Source organism: Anas acuta, chromosome 17 (assembly GCF_963932015.1).
Source record: "Anas acuta chromosome 17, bAnaAcu1.1, whole genome shotgun sequence".
Taxonomy (NCBI): Eukaryota; Metazoa; Chordata; class Aves; order Anseriformes; family Anatidae; genus Anas; species Anas acuta.
The window spans coordinates 3158537-3177457 of record NC_088995.1 but is presented as its reverse complement, the minus strand read 5'-3'; the positions used below and the strand labels follow the sequence as shown (position 1 = coordinate 3177457).

The 18921-nt window shown below is 54.9% G+C and overlaps 1 protein-coding gene across 1 annotated transcript; it reads left to right on the top strand.

The window, feature by feature from the left end:
• Positions 1-5315: 5315 nt before the first annotated feature.
• ABCB9 (ATP binding cassette subfamily B member 9) lies at positions 5316-18907 on the top strand. The gene is made up of 12 exons (XM_068653863.1): positions 5316-5442; positions 6799-7484; positions 7798-7912; positions 8253-8383; positions 9763-9968; positions 10522-10719; positions 12212-12340; positions 13306-13494; positions 14091-14264; positions 15616-15775; positions 16136-16272; positions 17156-18907. Exons 2-12 carry the CDS (start codon positions 6878-6880, stop codon positions 17483-17485), a joined length of 2376 nt encoding a protein of 791 aa, XP_068509964.1. The 5' UTR covers positions 5316-5442; positions 6799-6877; the 3' UTR covers positions 17486-18907.
• The last annotated feature ends 14 nt before the right edge of the window (positions 18908-18921 follow it).

The window sequence follows — 18921 nt, the reverse complement described above, 5'->3', positions numbered from 1 at the left end:
TGTCTTCTCCCTGCCCATTCGCAGGCGGCTGCCTCTACTACGTGGGGCCCAAGAAGGAGGAGAAGCGTGAGGTGATCGTGGACCCCGAGCGCAGGCGGCAGGTCTTCCTGGAGAGCCACTTCACCGAGATCGGCAACCACCTGGGCCAGAAGAAGACCGTGCACCGCATCCAGAGCCGCTACTACTGGCTGGGCATCGTGAAGGATGTGGTGGACTGGGTGAGTGCAGAGCATTGGCTGTGGCTGTGTCACCGGCGTATCCCAAGGGGTTCAGGCAGGAGACCCTAGGGAGCAGCTGGAGGAGCCCTAATGCAGGGGAGGGTTCGTTTCTGGTGCTCTTGCTTTGAAGCCACCTGCTAGGTGGAACTGCTGGAACGGCCTGAGACAGCTGGGTAAATTGGGTGTCTTTCCCCAGAGCCTCAGGAAGCCTGCACAGGTTGGCATCCTCATGCAGGGCACTTTTGGGCAGGATGGGAACGTGGGATTGGCTTTGAGCAGGATGGGTTCCTGCCAGAGCTCCTCAGGTCACTAAACTATTGCAATGAGAGCTGTTTGGTGTTGCCATCAGCTCCTCCGGGCTGCTGTGCCTCACCCAGAGTATTGCTGAAAGTCCCCTCCAGGAGGGCTCTGCGGCACAGCCTGCTTTGGAGAAGTGCGGTTATGTTGCGTGGTCCAAGCAGCCCATGCCCCTCCAGCACCCTGGGGCTGACAATTTCTCTAGCCAGTAGAAGTTTAAAATACAGTAAATATTTGCTCCAAAGCGGGGTGAGAAATGTCTTTGGTATAGATCACATTCAGAAAGTTGGTTATTGCATCTGTGAAATCTGTCTGGGTGAGGTTTGTCAGAGGTGAGCTGTGTCAGCCTGTTGTTTTTTGTCCTCTTTCTCTTTTGTCCCATTATTTTTGTAGGGTAGAAGGAAGTTGTACACAGTTACTGCCCCTCCTACCTATTCATAACCTGTTCAGTCCGAATCTGACGGAAATTGTCAGCCTATTATAAAGTCCTTTGATACGAATTTTTCCTTTCCCAGATCAAAATGTGCGAAACATGCCAGAATGCGGAGCACAACAAGAACGTATCTCGGAAAGCCAGACCTGTTAAAGTGGAATCTCCCTGGGAAGTGCTGGGATTAGATGTTCATGGTGAGTGTTTGCGGCTGTCAAACAGGCTCTTCAGGGCTTCCGCGCCAGCCGTCAGGAAGCGTGGCAGACTTAGGGCCACACGTGAGTGAAAGCCTCCTAGCTCTGCGGTGAGGAGGTGTCACGGAGGCCGTAGCAGCTTACCCGAGGTGCAACCTGATCCAGGGACTGGCAGGGTTCCCACTCAACACACAATGGGAGTTGTGGGCGTGCATTGCTTCTCAGGATTGAGGCTGTGCTGGGTGTATTTTTGATGACAAAGGTCACCGAGCTGTACTGTCTAAACGACAGTGCCAAACAGAATCAGGGTTGTTTGCCTTGTTGCAGCAATTGTTTTGCTAGGTTTGGTTTTTACCTTCCTCGTTTGGGCGATGTTGTGGCATCATGTTGATTTTTCTTGGTGCTTGTTTATGCAGGACCTTTTCCTGAGACAAGCCAGAGCAATACACATGTCCTCCTTGTGACCGACTATTTCACTAAGTGGATTGAGGCTGTTCCTCTGCAGAAGAAAGATCCCTTGTCAGTGGCTAAAGCCCTAGCTACAATTTTTTACAGGTGGGCTCTTCTCTTGTCAGTTACACTGCGCCTCTGCAGTGAGGTGGGGCACTCTGGGAAGTGTTGCAGATAGGATCTGTGTCCACAAGATGGTTCCCCACAAGAGCACACGCTCTCTCCTGCAGGAGAGGCCATGCAGTGCCTTGCATTTGCTCTTTACAAAGTCCTTGGTCTCCTCCTGTTAGCAGGGGAAGGGAGAAAGAGGCAGAAATGATTCTCTGCATTGCTCCAAGGTCAGGAGAGTTTGTGCCCCAGTTCCCTGCAGAAGCTCTAACCTGTACCCTGATCCCTTCCAGGAGACATTTGTTTTGTACTCGTGTAGTGTCCCTCACCACGGTACCTCGTGGAAAATGCATGGGGCCAGCAGAGACTGCATTCAGAGCAAGAAACTTTGCTTGCTTCTCCTGCTGCCTTATCATTCCTGAACAAACAGGCCTGGCTGTTTCAGAACAGATACGGGCAGCAGAGCTCTCCCTGCTCACGGCAAGGCGAGGTCACGCCTGCCTCTCCCCACTGGGGACCCTCTGTCCCTTCTGTACCCCATTTCCTGTGAGGATTGGCTGCTCTGCTTTGTGGTCTGTGGAGTAAAACCAATTGTGTGTCCTCTTCTTGTTCAGGTTCGGAGCGTCCAAGAACATTTACGCCAGTCAGAGCTGGGACTTCTGCGAGGAGGTAGGTCACACGCTGGGTGGTTCAGGGGAAAGCAACGTGATCTCAAGCTTTTTTTAGACAGCAGGTCCGACAGGCAGAGCCACAGCGCACCGTGCACGGGGTGCAAGGAGCTGCTGCCGCCACCTCCCAGCCCCAGCCCTGTTACCACCCTGTAGGTGCTTTCCAAAGCTTTCACCCTGATCTGAGGCCGTAGTCGGGTGGTGCAAGTTCTCCAGGCGCACTGCAGCCTCTCTGCTCAGAAGGAACAGTCCCATGAGATGATGCCCCTGAGCTTTCTGCCCTACGCTGGGATTAACCCAGTTTGCCAGTGCTGTGAGAAGCCTCAAGCTCAGTTACAAAGGTTGTTGCAAAATACTTGGTCAGGCCATGACTTCTCCAGCAAGCTTGCCATGCCCGCTAACACCTTTCTCCCTCTCCTGTAGTACCTCAGGCTTCGGGGAGTGTTTCTGCTCCATTTTTTTTTTTTTGCTACAGGCAGTGCTGTGAGTGCCTCCCCCTGCAGCCACGTGGCACGGGGAGGCCGTTCACTGCTGCGGTGCCCTTTGCAGGTCAGCCGGCACCTGTGCGAGCGCTGGAACATCTCACAGATCCTCACCCCCGCAGACCCCGCCGATTGCGCGAGCCTGGATGAGCGCAGCGCCGAGGTGCTGAGATCCTCCATCTGCAGCGTGGTGAGCGAGAAGCCCGGCGAGTGGGACGCCCACCTCGACCCCGTGCTCTTCGATTTCCGCACCTCGGTCAACGCCGCCACCAAGTACACCCCCTTCTTCCTCATGTTCAACAGATACGTCTGCCTGTCCTCCGAGGTAACTACTCAGCGGAGCGGAGTCGTGCAGGAGGTTTGGTGCTGGTGTGGTGACGGGGTGACGCCCACGTGTCTGTGCCTTGCAGGTGGATTTCGTCAAGGACTCCAAGGAGCAGGGCGTTAGCTCCAGCAAGGCAGACAGCCTCCCCCCGTTCACAGCCGCCGTGCAGGAGCAGCAGAATGCTGTGAAAGAAATTGTAAGTCCTGCTGCCAAGCCCCCTGTCTGTCCAGAAATGCCACCCCACAGGAGTCCCTTGCCTGTGGGCTCTCCCCCATGAAGGCCGGCGGCCCCGTGGGCTGGATTCAAGGAGCGAGGCCAGCGTTCAGTTCCTGACTGGCTCTAATTTGTGGGGTGACCTTGGGTAAAGTGTTTTGTCTCCATGTCTTAGTTTCCTGCCTCAAAAAATCGCCTCAGTGTCCTTTGGGAAGTGCTTGGAGACCTGTGTGCCAAAAAAAAAAGGTAGACGAGGTCACACTGAGGTGTCCTGCCCCATCTGGTGTCCGGGTCGCTGGTACCACCTGCAAACGGGGCAGGAGCAGGAGCTGTGGTTGACAGGAGGTGCTCGGAGCTTCCTGAAGCTCCAGCCTAAATCCCATTCTGCCCTCTACTGATGGAGAACTCTGAGCACAGCCACAAACCGTCATTTCTTACCATGAGTTCTGCAAGTTTGTGGCTGATGAGGTGAAAAGACCTCATTTGGTCCCTCCCGTGCCTCGAGGTGCCGCCAGCAGTGCTGACGCTGTCGGTACAGCTTTTGCCCGCAGAGCTGCAGCAGGGCTGAGCTGATTTTTAAGCAGCCTCTCCTCTGCTTTCCAGGTGATCGCCAACATGACCACAGCCTACAAGCGGGAGCGCAAGAGCATGAAGAGGAAAAGCCGGGGCCTGCCCTCTCTCGCCTTCAAAGTGGAAGACAACGTGTTTGGGAGCAACGGCGCCTCTCCCCTCAAGAAGCTGAAGAAGGGCCAGTTTGTGTCCTTCCAAATCGAGACAGTCCTGCCACCTGAGCAGAGCATGGCCGGGGGGAAGAAAACCAGTTAACTGCTGGGGCATTTCTGGGGGTCCTGCGGGGCTGGGGCCAGCAGAGCGAACTGTTCCCGAGGGTCGTGTCCCAGCTGTGTGGGAGCCCAGCGCGTGGACGCACCCGCTCTGTCTTGGGGAGCGAGGAAAGGGAAGGTTCAGACAAGGGGCTCTGCTCCGTCCCTTCCTGGTCCAGGTTTGGACCATCCCTACGGCACAGAGAAGTGGCACCATCCTCATCTGGGGGCAGCAGGGGGCTCGGTGGTGCCGAGAGGCTCCTCCTGGAACACGGGAATCAGTGCACTGAGGCCTGGGGAGCGATCTGGGGGCAGAGAGGGGAAGGACCAGAAAGGAGGCAGCATTCGCCAGGTCGCAGTCTGCTTCCTCCAGCTTAAATCTGCCCTCCCCGCTGGCAGCCCAACCTGGGAAGAGCCACACCAGGTCTGGCTGCATCCCTGTGGCCGTGGGGATGGCTTGAAGCGAGCTGTTTAGTTGTGAGCACTCAGTAGCAGAATTAAAATCAACAACGAAACGCGAGATTCTCATTTGTTGGTTATCCAGGCGGAGAAAACTGCCTTCTTCCGTCTGTTCTCCCCAGACAGGGGGTGAACTCCAGGAATCTCTCAGATCCCGCACTGCCGGGGTTGCAGACCCTGTTAAAGTCCCGTGCTAGGACCCCTGACCCAGGCCACCCTGGTGTCACTTGTCACCCACCTGGGTGCTGAGCAGGGAAGAGGCTGAGTGCTGGCATGAGCTTGTCTGGGCTTAAAAACATTTATAAGCCGAATTTCTTGAAAACAGACCCCTCGCAGCACTCCTTGTAGTAGGGGTTAATTATTAGGGGTTAATTTAAGACCCCATCAAGCCGGGTTTGACGTTTCCTTGTATTTGGGGTCCATATAAAACCCCACCAAGCCCGGTGTAGGGCCCTTTCATCTTTTCCCTCTTCTTTCCTACCCAAATAAAATAAATTCTGTGAAATGTTGCAGGGTGCGGGGAGGGACCCTGAGGCCGCCCTGACCAAGGCGGTGCAGGGCTGGGGGACATCGGGGGGGTGACACCGGAGGGCGACACCGGTGCCCCCCCCCCCTTCTTTGGTCACCCCCCGTTCCCGGCACACGGTGGCGCCGGCGGGAAAGCGCCGCAGCGAGGGGGCGTGGCTAAGGGGGAGGTGGGCGTGGCCTTTTGGGATAAGCCCCGCCCACCCGCGACCTTCTCCCGCAGCGGGCGCGCCGGCGCCGGAGCCGCCGCAGGTAGGGAACGGGGCTGGGGCGCGCTGCGTGGGTTGGGATTTGGGAGGGTTTTTGGGGCTCCGCGCCGGTTTTGAGGTTTTTACGGAATGGCCGGAGCACGGAGGGGTGGGCGGAGGTGGTGGTTGGTGGGAAAAGGGGGTGCGGCGCGGGGAAAAGCTGCTGCGTGGGTTGTGCGGGTAGGTGGGTGGGAGGATGCTGGGGTGGGGCAAGACCCCATACAGGGGCACCGGGGCGTTGCGGGGTCCACGGAGAGCCCTTTTGGGCTCTCCGTGGACCCCGCAACGCCCCGGTGCCCATGGATCGCGGGGGGCCTTTGTAGGGCCCTTCCTTGCTCCACGGGGCTGCTCCCGCGTGGATCGGTCACGCTGCCTCGTCCCGAAGCGCAGAACCTCTGGGCATGGCTCAGGAAGTCCCGCTTTTTTATTTTTATTTTTTTACTGCTTTTTATGTCACTTCGGAGCCGGTCCCAAGCATCCCTGCGTGGGGTCGGAGCTCCGCGTGGTAGCAAGGGCGGTGTCCCGCCTCGGAGCCTCCCTCTCCCGTGGGATGCGGTCGTGGGTTTCCAGCTGCTTTGTAGTTTTCCCTCGTGATTTTTTAATGAATTTTATGCAGCCTCCGAATTTTATGCAGCACCTTCGGAGGGTTGCTCCAGATGGTTATTTGGGAGGGTGCTGTGGCTCCTGGAGCTGTAATCACAGGATTGTAGGGGTTGGAAGGGGCCTCAAGACATCACTGATAATGCATTTTTTGGAGATAATGCATTTTTTGTTGGTTTTCTAAGAGGATAAGCTGTTACGAAGCAGAGCTGCTCTCCCTTCTGCTTTGATACGGTTTCACAGGGTTTTGATCAAGTGCTTGATTTCAGCTCCCTCCCAGGGAAAGCAGGGAGGGATCCCAAATATCTGGGTTCAGATCCCAAATATCTGTGTTCAATAACCACACGGCTCCATAGTGCAGGGCACGAGGGCTGCACAGATGTCCTGGCCCCGTGGCCCTGTGCCCATGTCCCGGCATCGCCCAGCTGGGACCTTGGGGTGGGCCCGGGGCCATCACAGCCAAGCGAGGATGAAGTTTCCCACTGAGATGCAAGGGGAGGTTTCAGGCTCAGGATTTAGGATGGATGGAGAGATGTGGGAGGGGGAATTTGTCTTCATTTGGGCTTCCAATTCCATGAAATATTTCAGAGAGATACAGAGGGGAAGAGGAGGGGACGAAGGAACAGATAGCGGTGTTTGGGATCAGGATGCTGGGCGGCTAGCATGGCTTCCCCTACAGGCACTCGCACCCTGCTCCCCTTTCCCCACCACCTCCCGGTGGCGAATGCCAACCCCATCCCCTTCTTCTCACCCCACACAGAGGACACCGTGGCCATGTCCTCCCTGCACTAGAACCGTCCCCCCCCACCGCCTCGGTGGCTCCCAACCCGGCCGGGAGGATGCGTGCCTGGAAGGCGGTGGCCAGCACGCTGGTGCTGAGCGGGGTCGATGTGGCGGTCACCACGCTGCTCTACGCCCACGGCCGGGGCGGCCGGGACATCCTGCAGGACCTGCGGCACTTCAACATCTTCAACTCGCTGCTGGACGTCTGGGGGGGCTGCCTCTACCGCAGCTGCGTGCTGCTGGGGGCTTCCATCGGGGTGGCCACCAACACAGCCTACGGCCCCCGGCGCCTCAGGGCCTCGCGGACCTTCATCGCCGTCGTCTGCCTCCTCATGGGCATCTACATGATGGTGAAGCTGCTGCTCTACTCCGAGGTGCGCAGGACCATCAAGGACCCCTGGTTCTGGGGGCTCTTTGCCTGGACCTACGTGGCTTTGGCGGCCACCTTCGGGCTGTGGCAGCTGCTGGCCTGCGTGACGTCCTCCCGTGAGGCGCTGGGGCATGGCTCCGAGTCCCGCACCGAGGCGGAGGAGAGCTGCGATGCCCCCCGGGACAAGAGGGAGGAGGCGGCAGGTCCCACCATCCACAAGCTGCTGTCGTACACCAAGCCAGACGCCTTTTTCCTGGGCATCGCCTCCTTCTTCCTCCTGGTGGCCGCGCTGGGTGAGCAAAGGGGCTGGAGGGGGCCGTGGGGTGCTCTGCCCCTCGTCAGGAGCCACATGGGGGGCTCCTGAGATGGGTGGCACCTCCTAAATGGGCTGGGGGAATAATTAAAAGGGCAAAATGTACAGTGGAGGATAAAATGCAATGGGAAATGGGATGTTTCTGTGTGATGCTGAGGGCTGTGCCTCCTGGTACATCTCATGTGAGGTATGAATATCTCCGTGGTGGGGATGGGGTTGGCCAAGGGCCTTCGTGGCTGGGAATGCAGGTCCTGTGGTGGGTCTGTAACCTCTTGTCCTATGTTCCCGTACAGGAGAGACCTTCCTGCCCTACTACACGGGGCTGGCCATCGACGGCATCGTGGTGCAGAAGAGCATGGACCGCTTCTCCACGGCCGTGCTGGTCATGTCGCTGCTCGCCATAGGAAGGTAATCGCGGGGGCTGGCGCCCAGGGATGTGTTTTGGCTTCTCGGTGCCTCGCGGCGCTGCGAGGCCATGGTGGTGGTGGGGAGCAGGAACAGGCACAGGGGATGGGCCCCCCAGGGAAGGTTGTCCTGGCAGCCCCATGTCCCGTCCTGACGGGTGTCATTGCTGGGGTTAGGACCAGTGCCCCCTTGTGGGGTTGGTAACACCATCAATCACTTCCCGGGGTGGAAACGGTACCGGCACAGCATTGCCCAAGCCCTCGGCGTGGGCGTTGGTGTGTTTGTGTTGCTGAGGAGTGGGTTTCGTGTCCACTGGTCTATAACGTTTCTTATCTGCAATTAGCTCATTTGCCGCAGGTATCCGGGGCGGCGTTTTTACGCTCATATTTGCAAGGCTGAACATCCGCCTCCGCAACTGCCTCTTCAGGTCGCTGGTGTCCCAAGAGATGAGTTTCTTTGATGAGAACCGCACAGGTGGGTTCCCCTTTCCCCTGGGTTTGCTCTAGTCCCTCCATCCCGTCCCAGCGTACGGTATTTTTCCCTTTGGTTTGCCCTCCTGGAGGTGGCACCCAAATGCTCGTGTTTAGAAATGGGGATAGAAAGCTATTATTTTATTTTATTTTATTTTATTTTATTTTATTTTATTTTATTTTATTTTATTTTATTTATTTTTTCAACCTTTTGGGTACCTCCCTGCCATGGGGTCAGGATTGCCCAGCACCTTGAGGATGTCACTCTGCCACCAACCAGCCTGACATCCAGCAGCCCTGGGGCTGACACATTCATCTCTGTCCATCTCATCTCCAAAACACCTCCTTTCCCCTTCCTGCACCTCCCTTCAGTTCCCACTGATCAGCTGCCCTCCATCTCTGCTCCAGGCACTGGAAACCTTGGGCGTGTAAAGCTTGCAGTGCTTGCTTGTGGCTTTCCCAGCTTGCCACTCAGTCCCGTCCCCGGCTGTGTCATTCTGGCGTGGTCCCAGTCGGCTGCAACTTTTCCCACACTTAATTTCTTCCCGGCGATATTTTTAGTTTTGAGGTTACCGCTGTATTTAGCAATCGTTGCAAGCTGCCCTGGTAGCTGAGGACACTGGAGATGTTATTGGAAGTGGGATCCAGTAACCCCGGACTAGCAGTTGCTCAGTATGGGGATTCAGCCCTGGCTGCACTCGAAGACAGGCCAAGTACTTAGAAATTCAGGGTGGTGTTTGCTGGCTCTTAATGTTCATCTCCACTGCAGGAGCTTTGTCCTTAGTTGTCACACTCACATCCTCCAGGTCACTTGGGCCTCCTCCAGGCTGCAGGACACACAGCTAAACCCAAAGCTGCCTCGTGCTCTGCGGGGCGTGCTGTGCCAGGAGTGCATCTGGTCCTGCGAGGACAGCAGGGAAAGGTGCCAGCAACCCCTGGCAGGCTCGTGGAGGGCTCCTGGCATCATTCAGAAATGAGCTGGGGGCTGGGGTGACAGCTCCAGGGGGGTGTTCAGCCCAGTGAACACCCACATGGCAGCCTGTGTGCCCACAGGGTGCCCCCCAGGGTATAGCGTGGAGGCAGTCCCCTTGGTTCTGCAGATGTCCTGAGTGACACGAGGATGTAGTTTGTGCTTTTGGATGCATTTCATGTCCCGTGTGCATCCAGCAGCCTGAGCTCCTCTGCTTTGCTTCACATCCACTGTTGTGGATCCCCATCCACGCTGTTCAGCAAACCCCCAGTCAGGGCCTAGGCTGGATGAGGAGCTCCATCTGCCAGGACTGCTGTGTGTGGTCCCATCACGGGACATGGGACACGGCCAGGCATTGACCTGCTGTGGTGAAATGTCCCCTCTCTCCCTTCCCCAACCCCTCGGTCCTGCAGGGGACGTCATCTCCCGCCTGACGTCGGACACAACCATCGTGAGCGACCTGGTGTCCCAGAACATCAACATCTTCCTGCGCAACGTGGTGAAGGCCACGGGGGTGATCTTCTTCATGTTCAGCCTCTCGTGGAAGCTCTCGCTCGTCACCTTCATGGGCTTCCCCATCATCATGCTGGTGTCCGACGTCTACGGCAAGTACTACAAGGTAGGCAGGAGGGGCTGGTGTGGCTGTCGTGTGCCATGAAGCTGGGCTGACCCCCTTGGGAAGCTGTTGTGGGGACTGTGGGTGGCCTTGGAGCTGCAGGGATTGATATTTGGGGTGTTTTGCTGGCTGCAGTGGGGGCAGAAGGACAGTGTTACACCTACGTGGGCAGATTAGCATAGGCCTGGCTGTTACCTTCATGCTCAGGAGCTGATAGGAGAGGTGGCTTGCCCACAAGATGTCCCATATGTGCCTGCTCGTTCACCTGCTGAATGTCCTCTCCTCTCATCTCCCTTTGGAGTGACTTGGGTGGGGTTAAACCTAGCCCCAAGCTCTATTTCTATGCCAAAGGTCTGTCCCCCATGGTTAATGCCACAGCCTGTGGCCCACACGAGTCTTACACCATGTGCCCCCACTGTCCTGAGGTGGGGGATGCATCCCAGTGCTCAGCCTTGGCTCAGTCCATAGCCTTGGAAAATGCCCCCGTTCCCTCTCCTGAGCCTGAGAAAGGGCAGCTGGATGTGTGTTGAGCTCCCTCTGCTTCTGCTCCCTGCAGAAACTCTCCAAGGACGTGCAGAATGCCCTGGCCAAGGCCAACAACACCGCCGAGGAGACCATCTCAGCCATGAAGACCGTCCGCAGCTTTGCAAACGAGGAGGCGGAGGCCAACGTGTACTGGCAGAAGCTGCAGCAGGTGTACAAACTGAACAAGCGCGAGGCCCTGGCTTACACCTACTACGTGTGGTCCAGTGGGGTAGGTGACCAGCACTAGGGACGGGCAGGGGACATCACTTCAGGTGACAAACCACGCGTGGTGTGATGTCCGTGCTACTCCATGCTCTCCCAGAGCTCAGTGGGATGAGCCCAGCCTTGGTGTCTGCTGCCAGTAAAACACCATCTCTTGATATTTTTTTATTATTTTTTTGGACTCATCGAAAATACGGTTCCGTTCCCCCTTAGGGCAGCATTGCATCACGCCGCTGAGCAGTCTGCTTTCTCCTGTAAATAAAAATATCACTGATAACTGTTCAAGGTCGTGGAAAACCCCGTGTTTTCGGGCTGCTGCATTGCATGCCTGTGCCAGCTCATCTCCGGCTGCTCCAGCCAGGAAGCAGCCGCTGCGTTGGTTGAGCCTCTGCTCAGAAACAGAGATCTTCTGTGTGGGGGCAGTGGCGAGGGGAGGCTGCTGATTTTTGTTTTGTTGTGTTTTATTTTTATTTGCAAAGTGTTTTTTTCACTGCTTGGGACCAGATGGTCCAGGGCTTCTGCACCAGCAGCTAAGGTAGTGCAAAGCCCTCGTGTTGGGCTGCCCTTACCCACACGACTTCAGGGATGCTGTTGAAAGGTTTTTTGAGGTATGACGCCCTCGTGCAGCTGTGGGAGGCTTATGGGTTCCCAAAGCTGGAAGCAAAATCGGAGCATTTCTAGCATTGTTCCTGCACAACCAGGTGAAGCCAGCGGCAAGAACTGGGTCAGAACAGATCCCGCTGAATCAAAGGAGTCCAAAACCATCAAAACTGCTCCTGTGGGGCTCACGTAAAAAGAAGCTGACAGATTTAGCACAGCCCTCGCGGAGCCTTTCTCAGAGGAAACTGAGGATCTTAAGGTCAGATCTTGGTGGAGAGCAAAGGAACTTTTTCCCCAGCAGCAGCCTGCGTGGCAAACGTTGCGCAGAGCGCTGGGCATTGCGTGGAAAGAAGCAGGCTGACTAAAGGCACGGGGCTGTTATCTGTCACGTCAGGGCTGAGCTGTCTCCGCGGAGTAGGTGGCACCCCCACACACTGATCTCAAGCGAGAGCTGAGGTTGTGCTGCAGGGATTTTGTGCATTAGCTCTTGGCTGGGTTTGGTGCTCTAAATTAAAATGTGTCACAGTCATATAACAGAGTTTATTTTAGTGGCGAGGTGACTGCATGTGTTGGGTAATTCGAGCATGGATCATTATCCTTGAGGATGTTAGCCCAAGAGACATCGATGAGGCACTGTGATTTCAGATAAATTCTCCTTCCTTGGCTGTTGCCCCCCTGGACTCCTGTTTTGTTGAAAGATCCCAGCCCAAGTACCTGAGTTGTTTTTCCCTTCTCATATCCATCCTCACTGCTGTCAGCCATGCGCTGTCAAGGATGCTTGGTTTGGGGCTCAAAGAATAAATGTCAGCTCCTGAGCTGTGGGCTGTTGTATGGGTAACTACAGCGACACCAAAACGTCAGTCGTCCTTGCTGATTTGGGGTTGTTTGCTTGCTTTCAGCTGACCCTCCTGGTGGTCCAGGTCAGCATCCTTTACTACGGCGGGCACCTCGTGATCTCTGGGCAAATGACAAGCGGAAACCTGATATCCTTCATCATTTATGAGTTCGTCTTGGGAGACTGCATGGAGGTGAGCCTGATCCCTCTGGGACACCCCGTATCAAGGTGATGTTCAACTTCCAGATGTTCCCAATCTCTGCAGTTGCAGGACTAGACCCGGTGTTGCCTACCCTACCACACGGGCGGCTTCGCCCACCTGTGTGCCCTCTGCTCCCCACTCCCATCCCACTGTGGCCCCACAAACACAGCCACTGCTAACGCCTGGACACCTGAAAGCACCCAGAGCAGCTCAGCACCAATAAGGCAATCAGCACCAAAAGGTTTGGGCTGGCCCCACTGAACAGGAGAATCCTGGCTGTCTCCCAAGCACGTTTCCTGGTATGAAGGATGCCGAGATTGTGCGTCTGCCTGTTAAATTTCAGGGTTCATTAAGAGCTTAATTACATTACTTTATTTTTTTTTAACTTCCCTGGAACAGGCTGCAAGCTGCTGCGTTGGCAGCGCGTTAGCGAGCTGGGATTGTGGGCGGGATGGTGGAGCCCACCCGGGGCTGCCTCCCCCTCGCCAAGGTGTCAGTTTGGCTAATTGAGGCAGAAATTAGCAAGTCCAGGTTTCCTCGCAGCCAAGTTTGGTTTCAGCGGTGCTTCAGTGACAGAACAGAGCCGGAGACAGCTCGCCCAGCTCTCACCATCTGTGCTGATAACTGCAGGCTCTGGTGGTGTTTCCAGGCTGTGGTTTTGGTGTGCATTTCGTATGGTTTGGGTTTTTTTTTTTTTTTTCTTCCTCCGATGGGAGGGGCAGTTGCAGTACAGGCTGTTCAGCAATTCTGGATTTAACAGGGAAGGGCCAGTGTGATGGGGCATTATTCCAGAGAGGAATAAACCTTGGGTGAGGGTAAGAGCTTTCTTTCTCTGTCTGCTTCTAGTTAACGTCAGGTGATGGGTTTGGAAACACTTTGACCACTCTCCTTATGAGTGGCTGTGATTACCGTTTCCATCATGTGAGAGGGTTTCATCGTTGCCTCTTCCCTTCCAGTCCGTGGGCTCCGTCTACAGCGGCCTGATGCAGGGGGTGGGAGCTGCTGAGAAGGTGTTCGAGTTCATCGACCGCCAGCCAACGATGGTGAACGACGGGTCTCTGGCCCCGGACCACGTGGATGGGAAGGTGGAGTTCAGAAACGTGACGTTCTCCTACCGCACCCGCTCTGCCACGCAGGTCCTCCAGGTGAGCCCCAACAGCGCGGAGAGCTCCCCATCGGGAGGATATTCCTATCACGATATTCCTCTGTCACGACAATAATTGATCCCCAGCCCACAGGGAAGGTCAGCTGCCCTTCTGGAGATGCGTAAAGGCAGGCTCAGTGGGATGCTGGCAAACAGATCATAATGAACAGTGGGTGTCCAGAGCTGCCTTTCCATACAGGGAAGGAGTTTTATTAATAAAACCCTTGTTCCCAGCTCAGACGTTGAACACGTCAGCGTGGTACAGGGCTTTGTGCCAAGACGTCTCAGGCTGCTTCCATGTGAGAGAGGGGCTGGGGTCACAGGGCAGGGAGAGACAGCAAAGCCGTGCAGTTTTGGGAGGTCCTGCCACGCAAGCAGGCAAATTCAAAGTGAGTTTGCAGGCTTCTTGCTTCCTCAGAGGAAGGGAGCTGGGAGGAGAAGCAAACAGCTAGTCTTTTGCAGGCGAGATGTCTGAAGCAGCTCACCATCACGGTGGGGACCACAATTTGGCTAAATCCCCTGCTCAGTGCCCAAAGCACTGCCCCAGGACCTGGGTGAAGGCCAGCACCTGACCACACTCTCCCATCCGTGTTGCAGAACGTGTCCTTCACCCTGCACCCCGGCAAAGTGACGGCGCTGGTGGGCCCCTCGGGCAGCGGGAAGAGCTCCTGCGTCAACATCCTGGAGAACTTCTACCCTCTGCAAGACGGGCAGGTGCTGCTCGACGGGCGTCCCATTAACATGTACGATCACAAGTACCTGCACTCAGTGGTACGAGCGACTGCTACGTGTCTTCTAGCTAGCGCCTGCCGTGGTCGGAGGGGATGGATGGCAGTGGTGCATGTGGCTGTGGATTTGAGCTGGCAGCCTCCGAAATGTCCGGAAAGCTGGAGGTGGTCCAGGAAACAAATTTAGATTGTGGGGGCAGAAGGGAAAGGGGCAGTGATCGGTTCGTGGGGAGGGGGAAGTCTTCCAAAACCAGGACAAGGAACATGTTGTGTTTTTGTATTTTTTGGACAACCCATTAGAGATACAGTTTTCATTGTTTGATTAATTACTGTCTAAGCTGAGTTTGGAAAAAGTGTTTTATAGTCCTCCAGCATGTTCCACCTTAAGATCTTAAAGTAATTCTCAGATGAGATTTTGGGATTTGAACTGCTCAGGATGCCAGCAGCAGCGGGAGCAGTGGAGGGGCTGGGTGCTTTCCCCAGGAGAGAGGGGTTTGGGCCCCTTGGCTCTTGTCTGCGTGTCAGCACAGATCAGTCTCCATCTCCTCTGCAAGTAACTGCCCGCTTTGTTTGCCCCCAGAGTGAATGGCCTCGCGAGTCAGCAGGAAAACCTGAAAACAATTGATCAGAAGCAGGCTGGAAAGCCAAAGTCAGTGTGACTAATTTACATTCCCTGCCTGTACTGAGTGAAAACTAAAAGACAAGCGAGTCTTTCAGCTTAGCAGGCCTGGTGTGGTGTTAGGAGCATGGGGAGAAGTCAATTAAAATATAACCGTATCCTGCTGGCTCTCTTCACGTCCCGTTCTGAGCAATAATTTGGAGGGTTCAATTTATTTCAATATAGGCTGTTTAACAAAGGCTGAATTTGAGAGTGAGCAGCGATGGCTGTACAGTGGGGCAGGGAGACCGTTGCTAAGCAATTAAGGAATTGCATCAGCTATGTCCAGAACTTCCTAATTTTGGATTAAAAGACGCAGGGGGGATTATTCACAGGGCCCATTTGTGACAACTAGCCTTGAACGGGAAATCAGCAAGATTTTGGGAGGTCTGTCCAGTCTGCCTTGTCCCAGCAACTGGTTTCCATACTGGGAAGAACAGACACTGCTGGGATTGATGGGCCTGGAGCAAAACCACAGCAGGGACAGATGGGTGCTCATCTGAGGTGCCAACATACCAGCACTGCCTGCGTTTTCTTTCCTATGCAGCAGCCTCCCAGCACCCTGTCCGTACCAGCGTCGCTGGAAGCTCACGTTGAAGAATTTCTCTCTCTCAGTTTAATGGTGTGGCTCTGCCCACTCAAGTCCTTACCTGGCAGGAACAAATGCTGCTGATCTGAGATGTCGGATGTCGTGTCTCCAGCTCCTTACTGCCTGCTCTTCCCTTTCCTTCTGCAGATCTCCTTGGTGAGCCAAGAGCCGGTGCTGTTTGCTCGCTCCATTGCTGATAATATTTCCTACGGCTTAGCTTCGGCCTCCTTCGAGTCGGTTGTTCAGGCTGCCCAGAAGGCTAACGCCCATGCCTTCATCACGGAGCTACAGGATGGCTACCACACAGGTACTGACATCCCTCCCTTTGCACTGACCCTGAGTTGTACCTCGGGAACCATGAGAAGGCAGAGAGGGAAGCTGGGACCTGGATGATCTCCCAGGCTCGGAGACTTCCTCCTTTGGTTGTTTCCATGAGCATCAGTCCCTCACACCCTGGGACTCGGAGAACTTGCTGCTGGAGGGAAGGACTGTAGCCTTGCAGGTGTTTAATACATTTAAATTAATCTGCCAAGTGAGCTGGAGCCGTAGCATTTATCTGGTCTTTGCTTCAAAGCGTGCCACCATCCTGGTGCTGTTGGCTGGGCGCTGAACTTGGTGGCAGCTCTTGATTTTTATTTTGCCCCCTTTTTCTCTCTTGATCCAACAGAGGCAGGCGAAAAAGGAGCTCAGCTGTCGGGTGGCCAGAAGCAGAGAGTGGCTATTGCCAGGGCCTTGATCCGAACCCCCCCCATCCTCATCCTGGACGAAGCCACGAGCGCGCTGGACGCAGAGAGCGAACACGCGGTGAGTGGGTGACCGGGTGTCGGGGCCTGCCAAGCCCTCTCAGGTCAGGATCCCTGCCAGCTGCTGAAGTGTGCGAAGTGTTAGCTGGCATACAGCAACACCATGCAGCCTTTTGGGCCAAGACGCACAGAAAGACTCTAAAAATGGTTCTGCAGTAGGCAGGGTAGGACTACCCGAGCTGAAATCCCAGCTGAGGCACCGAACCAGCCATACTTGCAGGAAGGGCTCTGAGCTCTGTGAGCTGTGCCGTGGTTTTTCTCACTGGGATGTGACAATCAAACGGCTCTACCAGCAGCAGAGCACTGTCCTCAGCATCATGCGTGGTATCTGATGCCGGCCTGGGGCTGGTTTTGGATAGCTGGGGGTGTCAATTTGATGTGTGCCCGGTGACCATCTGCCAGCCTTCAGATCTTAGCGCCTTTGTCTGTCTCTTGGCTGGAAAGCAGCTCTCTTGCTTTGCCTTGTTAGCTTCCCAGGAAACAGCCCCACCTTTCTAAGCAGCTGCATTTCCCAGGTATCAGCTTCCCGCAGTCTGTGCCAACGCTGCGTGGCCTTTATTTGCATCCCAGCTCTAACGAGAGCCCAGCTTGCAAGAGCAGACCTGTCATTTAACCACCCTAGCCCTTTCCTGGCAGCGGATGGATGCATACCGCATCCGTGAGCTGGCTGGACTGAGAGGATTTGTGGCTAGGCAGTGAGAGCCAGGATGGACATGCCGGTGCTGGTAGTGCTATAGAGAGTCCTGCTCTCGTGTCCTCTGCGTAGCCAGAGGAGAGCAAATCTGCACAGAGATTTCTTAACACAGAGCCACAAAGCTGCTCTCCTCCCCTCCCAAAGTGGTACCAACGATGCTCGTGTGCTAACAGCTTTTCCTCCCATGCAGATTCAGCAGGCGATTTACGGCGACCTGCAGAACCACACCGTGCTCGTCATAGCTCACAGGCTGAGCACTGTGGAGAAGGCACACAACATCATTGTGCTGGACAAGGGCCGCGTGGTGCAGCAGGGCTCGCACAAGGAGCTGATGGAAGAAGGAGGGCTTTATTCCAAGCTGGTGCAGAGACAGATCCTGGGGCTCGAGACGGGCGGCCACCAACCCGAAGCCCGGGGAGATTCAGCGAAGGCGCCCAGCGGGCTGGAGGAAGAGTTCAGGATAGACCATTCCCTCCCGGCCACGGCACAGGACGATTATAACAACACAGCTCACAAGTGAGAGCAGCAAGGGCCGGCGCCGGAGACGCTTGCTGGGATGCCGAGGCAGGAGGCAGCTTGCCGACGGGCCGGCACGCCGCACAACGCCGCCCGTTCGCCCGTCCCGCGTGCGCCACGCAGCCGTGCACACAAAAACCACACACTTCTAGAGCTTCCTGCAGTACAGCCCGGCGGGGCAGACGCCTGCTGGTTAAACAGGGAAACCGACTGGGGAGTTGGGTCTTTAGCCATTCTCAGCATTTCTACTGGGTTTCTTTTCTTACTACCAGTAATTCCTCTCGACTGGGACTTTTCTCCCATTGATATGCATGTGTAACTGCTATTAACTGTACTGGATGTTAAATGCATGCATGGAGGGGAAGGTTGAAAACCCCTCCAGGAATTTCAGGGGGTGGCTTTCTTGGCTGGGTAGAAAAGCAGCGACTGTAAAACAAGGTCCTGCTCCTGCTGTCAATCTATGGGGTCAGTCCAAAGTCTGCTGAAGTCTGTAGGGAGCTCCCTTTGGCTTCGGGGAAAATGGGATCCCTTCCATGGGGCTGAATGCTGGGAGAGTTTTGCACTGAGTGCCTGCAGGCTCAGGCTCACAACCATTGCTGCTGAGCTTGTTTCACGTAGTAATCATCCTTCCTGGAATGAGCCAGGGGACCAGGAGGCAGGTGTTGCTTTCAGATTTACTCTTGGTGCTTGGTGGGTGTTTGGTTTTCTTTTTAAGGACGAAGAGTTTTACCATAATTGGGTTAGGGATTTTTTTAATTATTATTATATTTCTGTGTGCACTGTACAATGTCTGTCTGGCTCCAGTGTCCACTGAAATTCAGTCTGTTACTTCAGCATTTTTTTAAACTCACAACCCCGGTGCTGGTTTGAAAAAAACACTACTAAAGACAGGCATAAAATACTAAAAGACAGCACTTTATAGAACCCACCAAAGCTTTGTTCAGCTTCAGGCAATGCAAGTGATTTCACTGCATGGGAAATCCGTACAGTCACTTTCCTGGAAGTCAAACTTCCGCTGCCTGAGCTGTGAAATGTGTTTCTTTGAGTACTATTTATTAACTTTTAGTAAGAGGGAAAGAAAGATATATATTGCTCCTAGTCCTTTTGTGTGATGGCTCTGGCTTAGTAGTGTTATGCTGCCATAGATTGGTGAAGAAACCTATGCAGCCAGGCAGATGCTATTGAAAAATAGCATTGGATTTGGTGGGAAAGATTGACTCAGACTGTGCATAGTTAAGAAATGATCTCAAGCACTTTAGCTCTCATGTTTTTCAGTATTTGAATGCTGCTGTGTTTTACTTTTTGGCAGTTTTGCAGTTTTGTTGTTCGCACTGTTTTGATTTCGTTCAGTGATGTTTTACAAACTCTTTAGTGTCCTTGAGGAGGGATGCTCAAACAAAAATAAAATACTACCTCTGCCACTCAACATTGAGCCAGTCT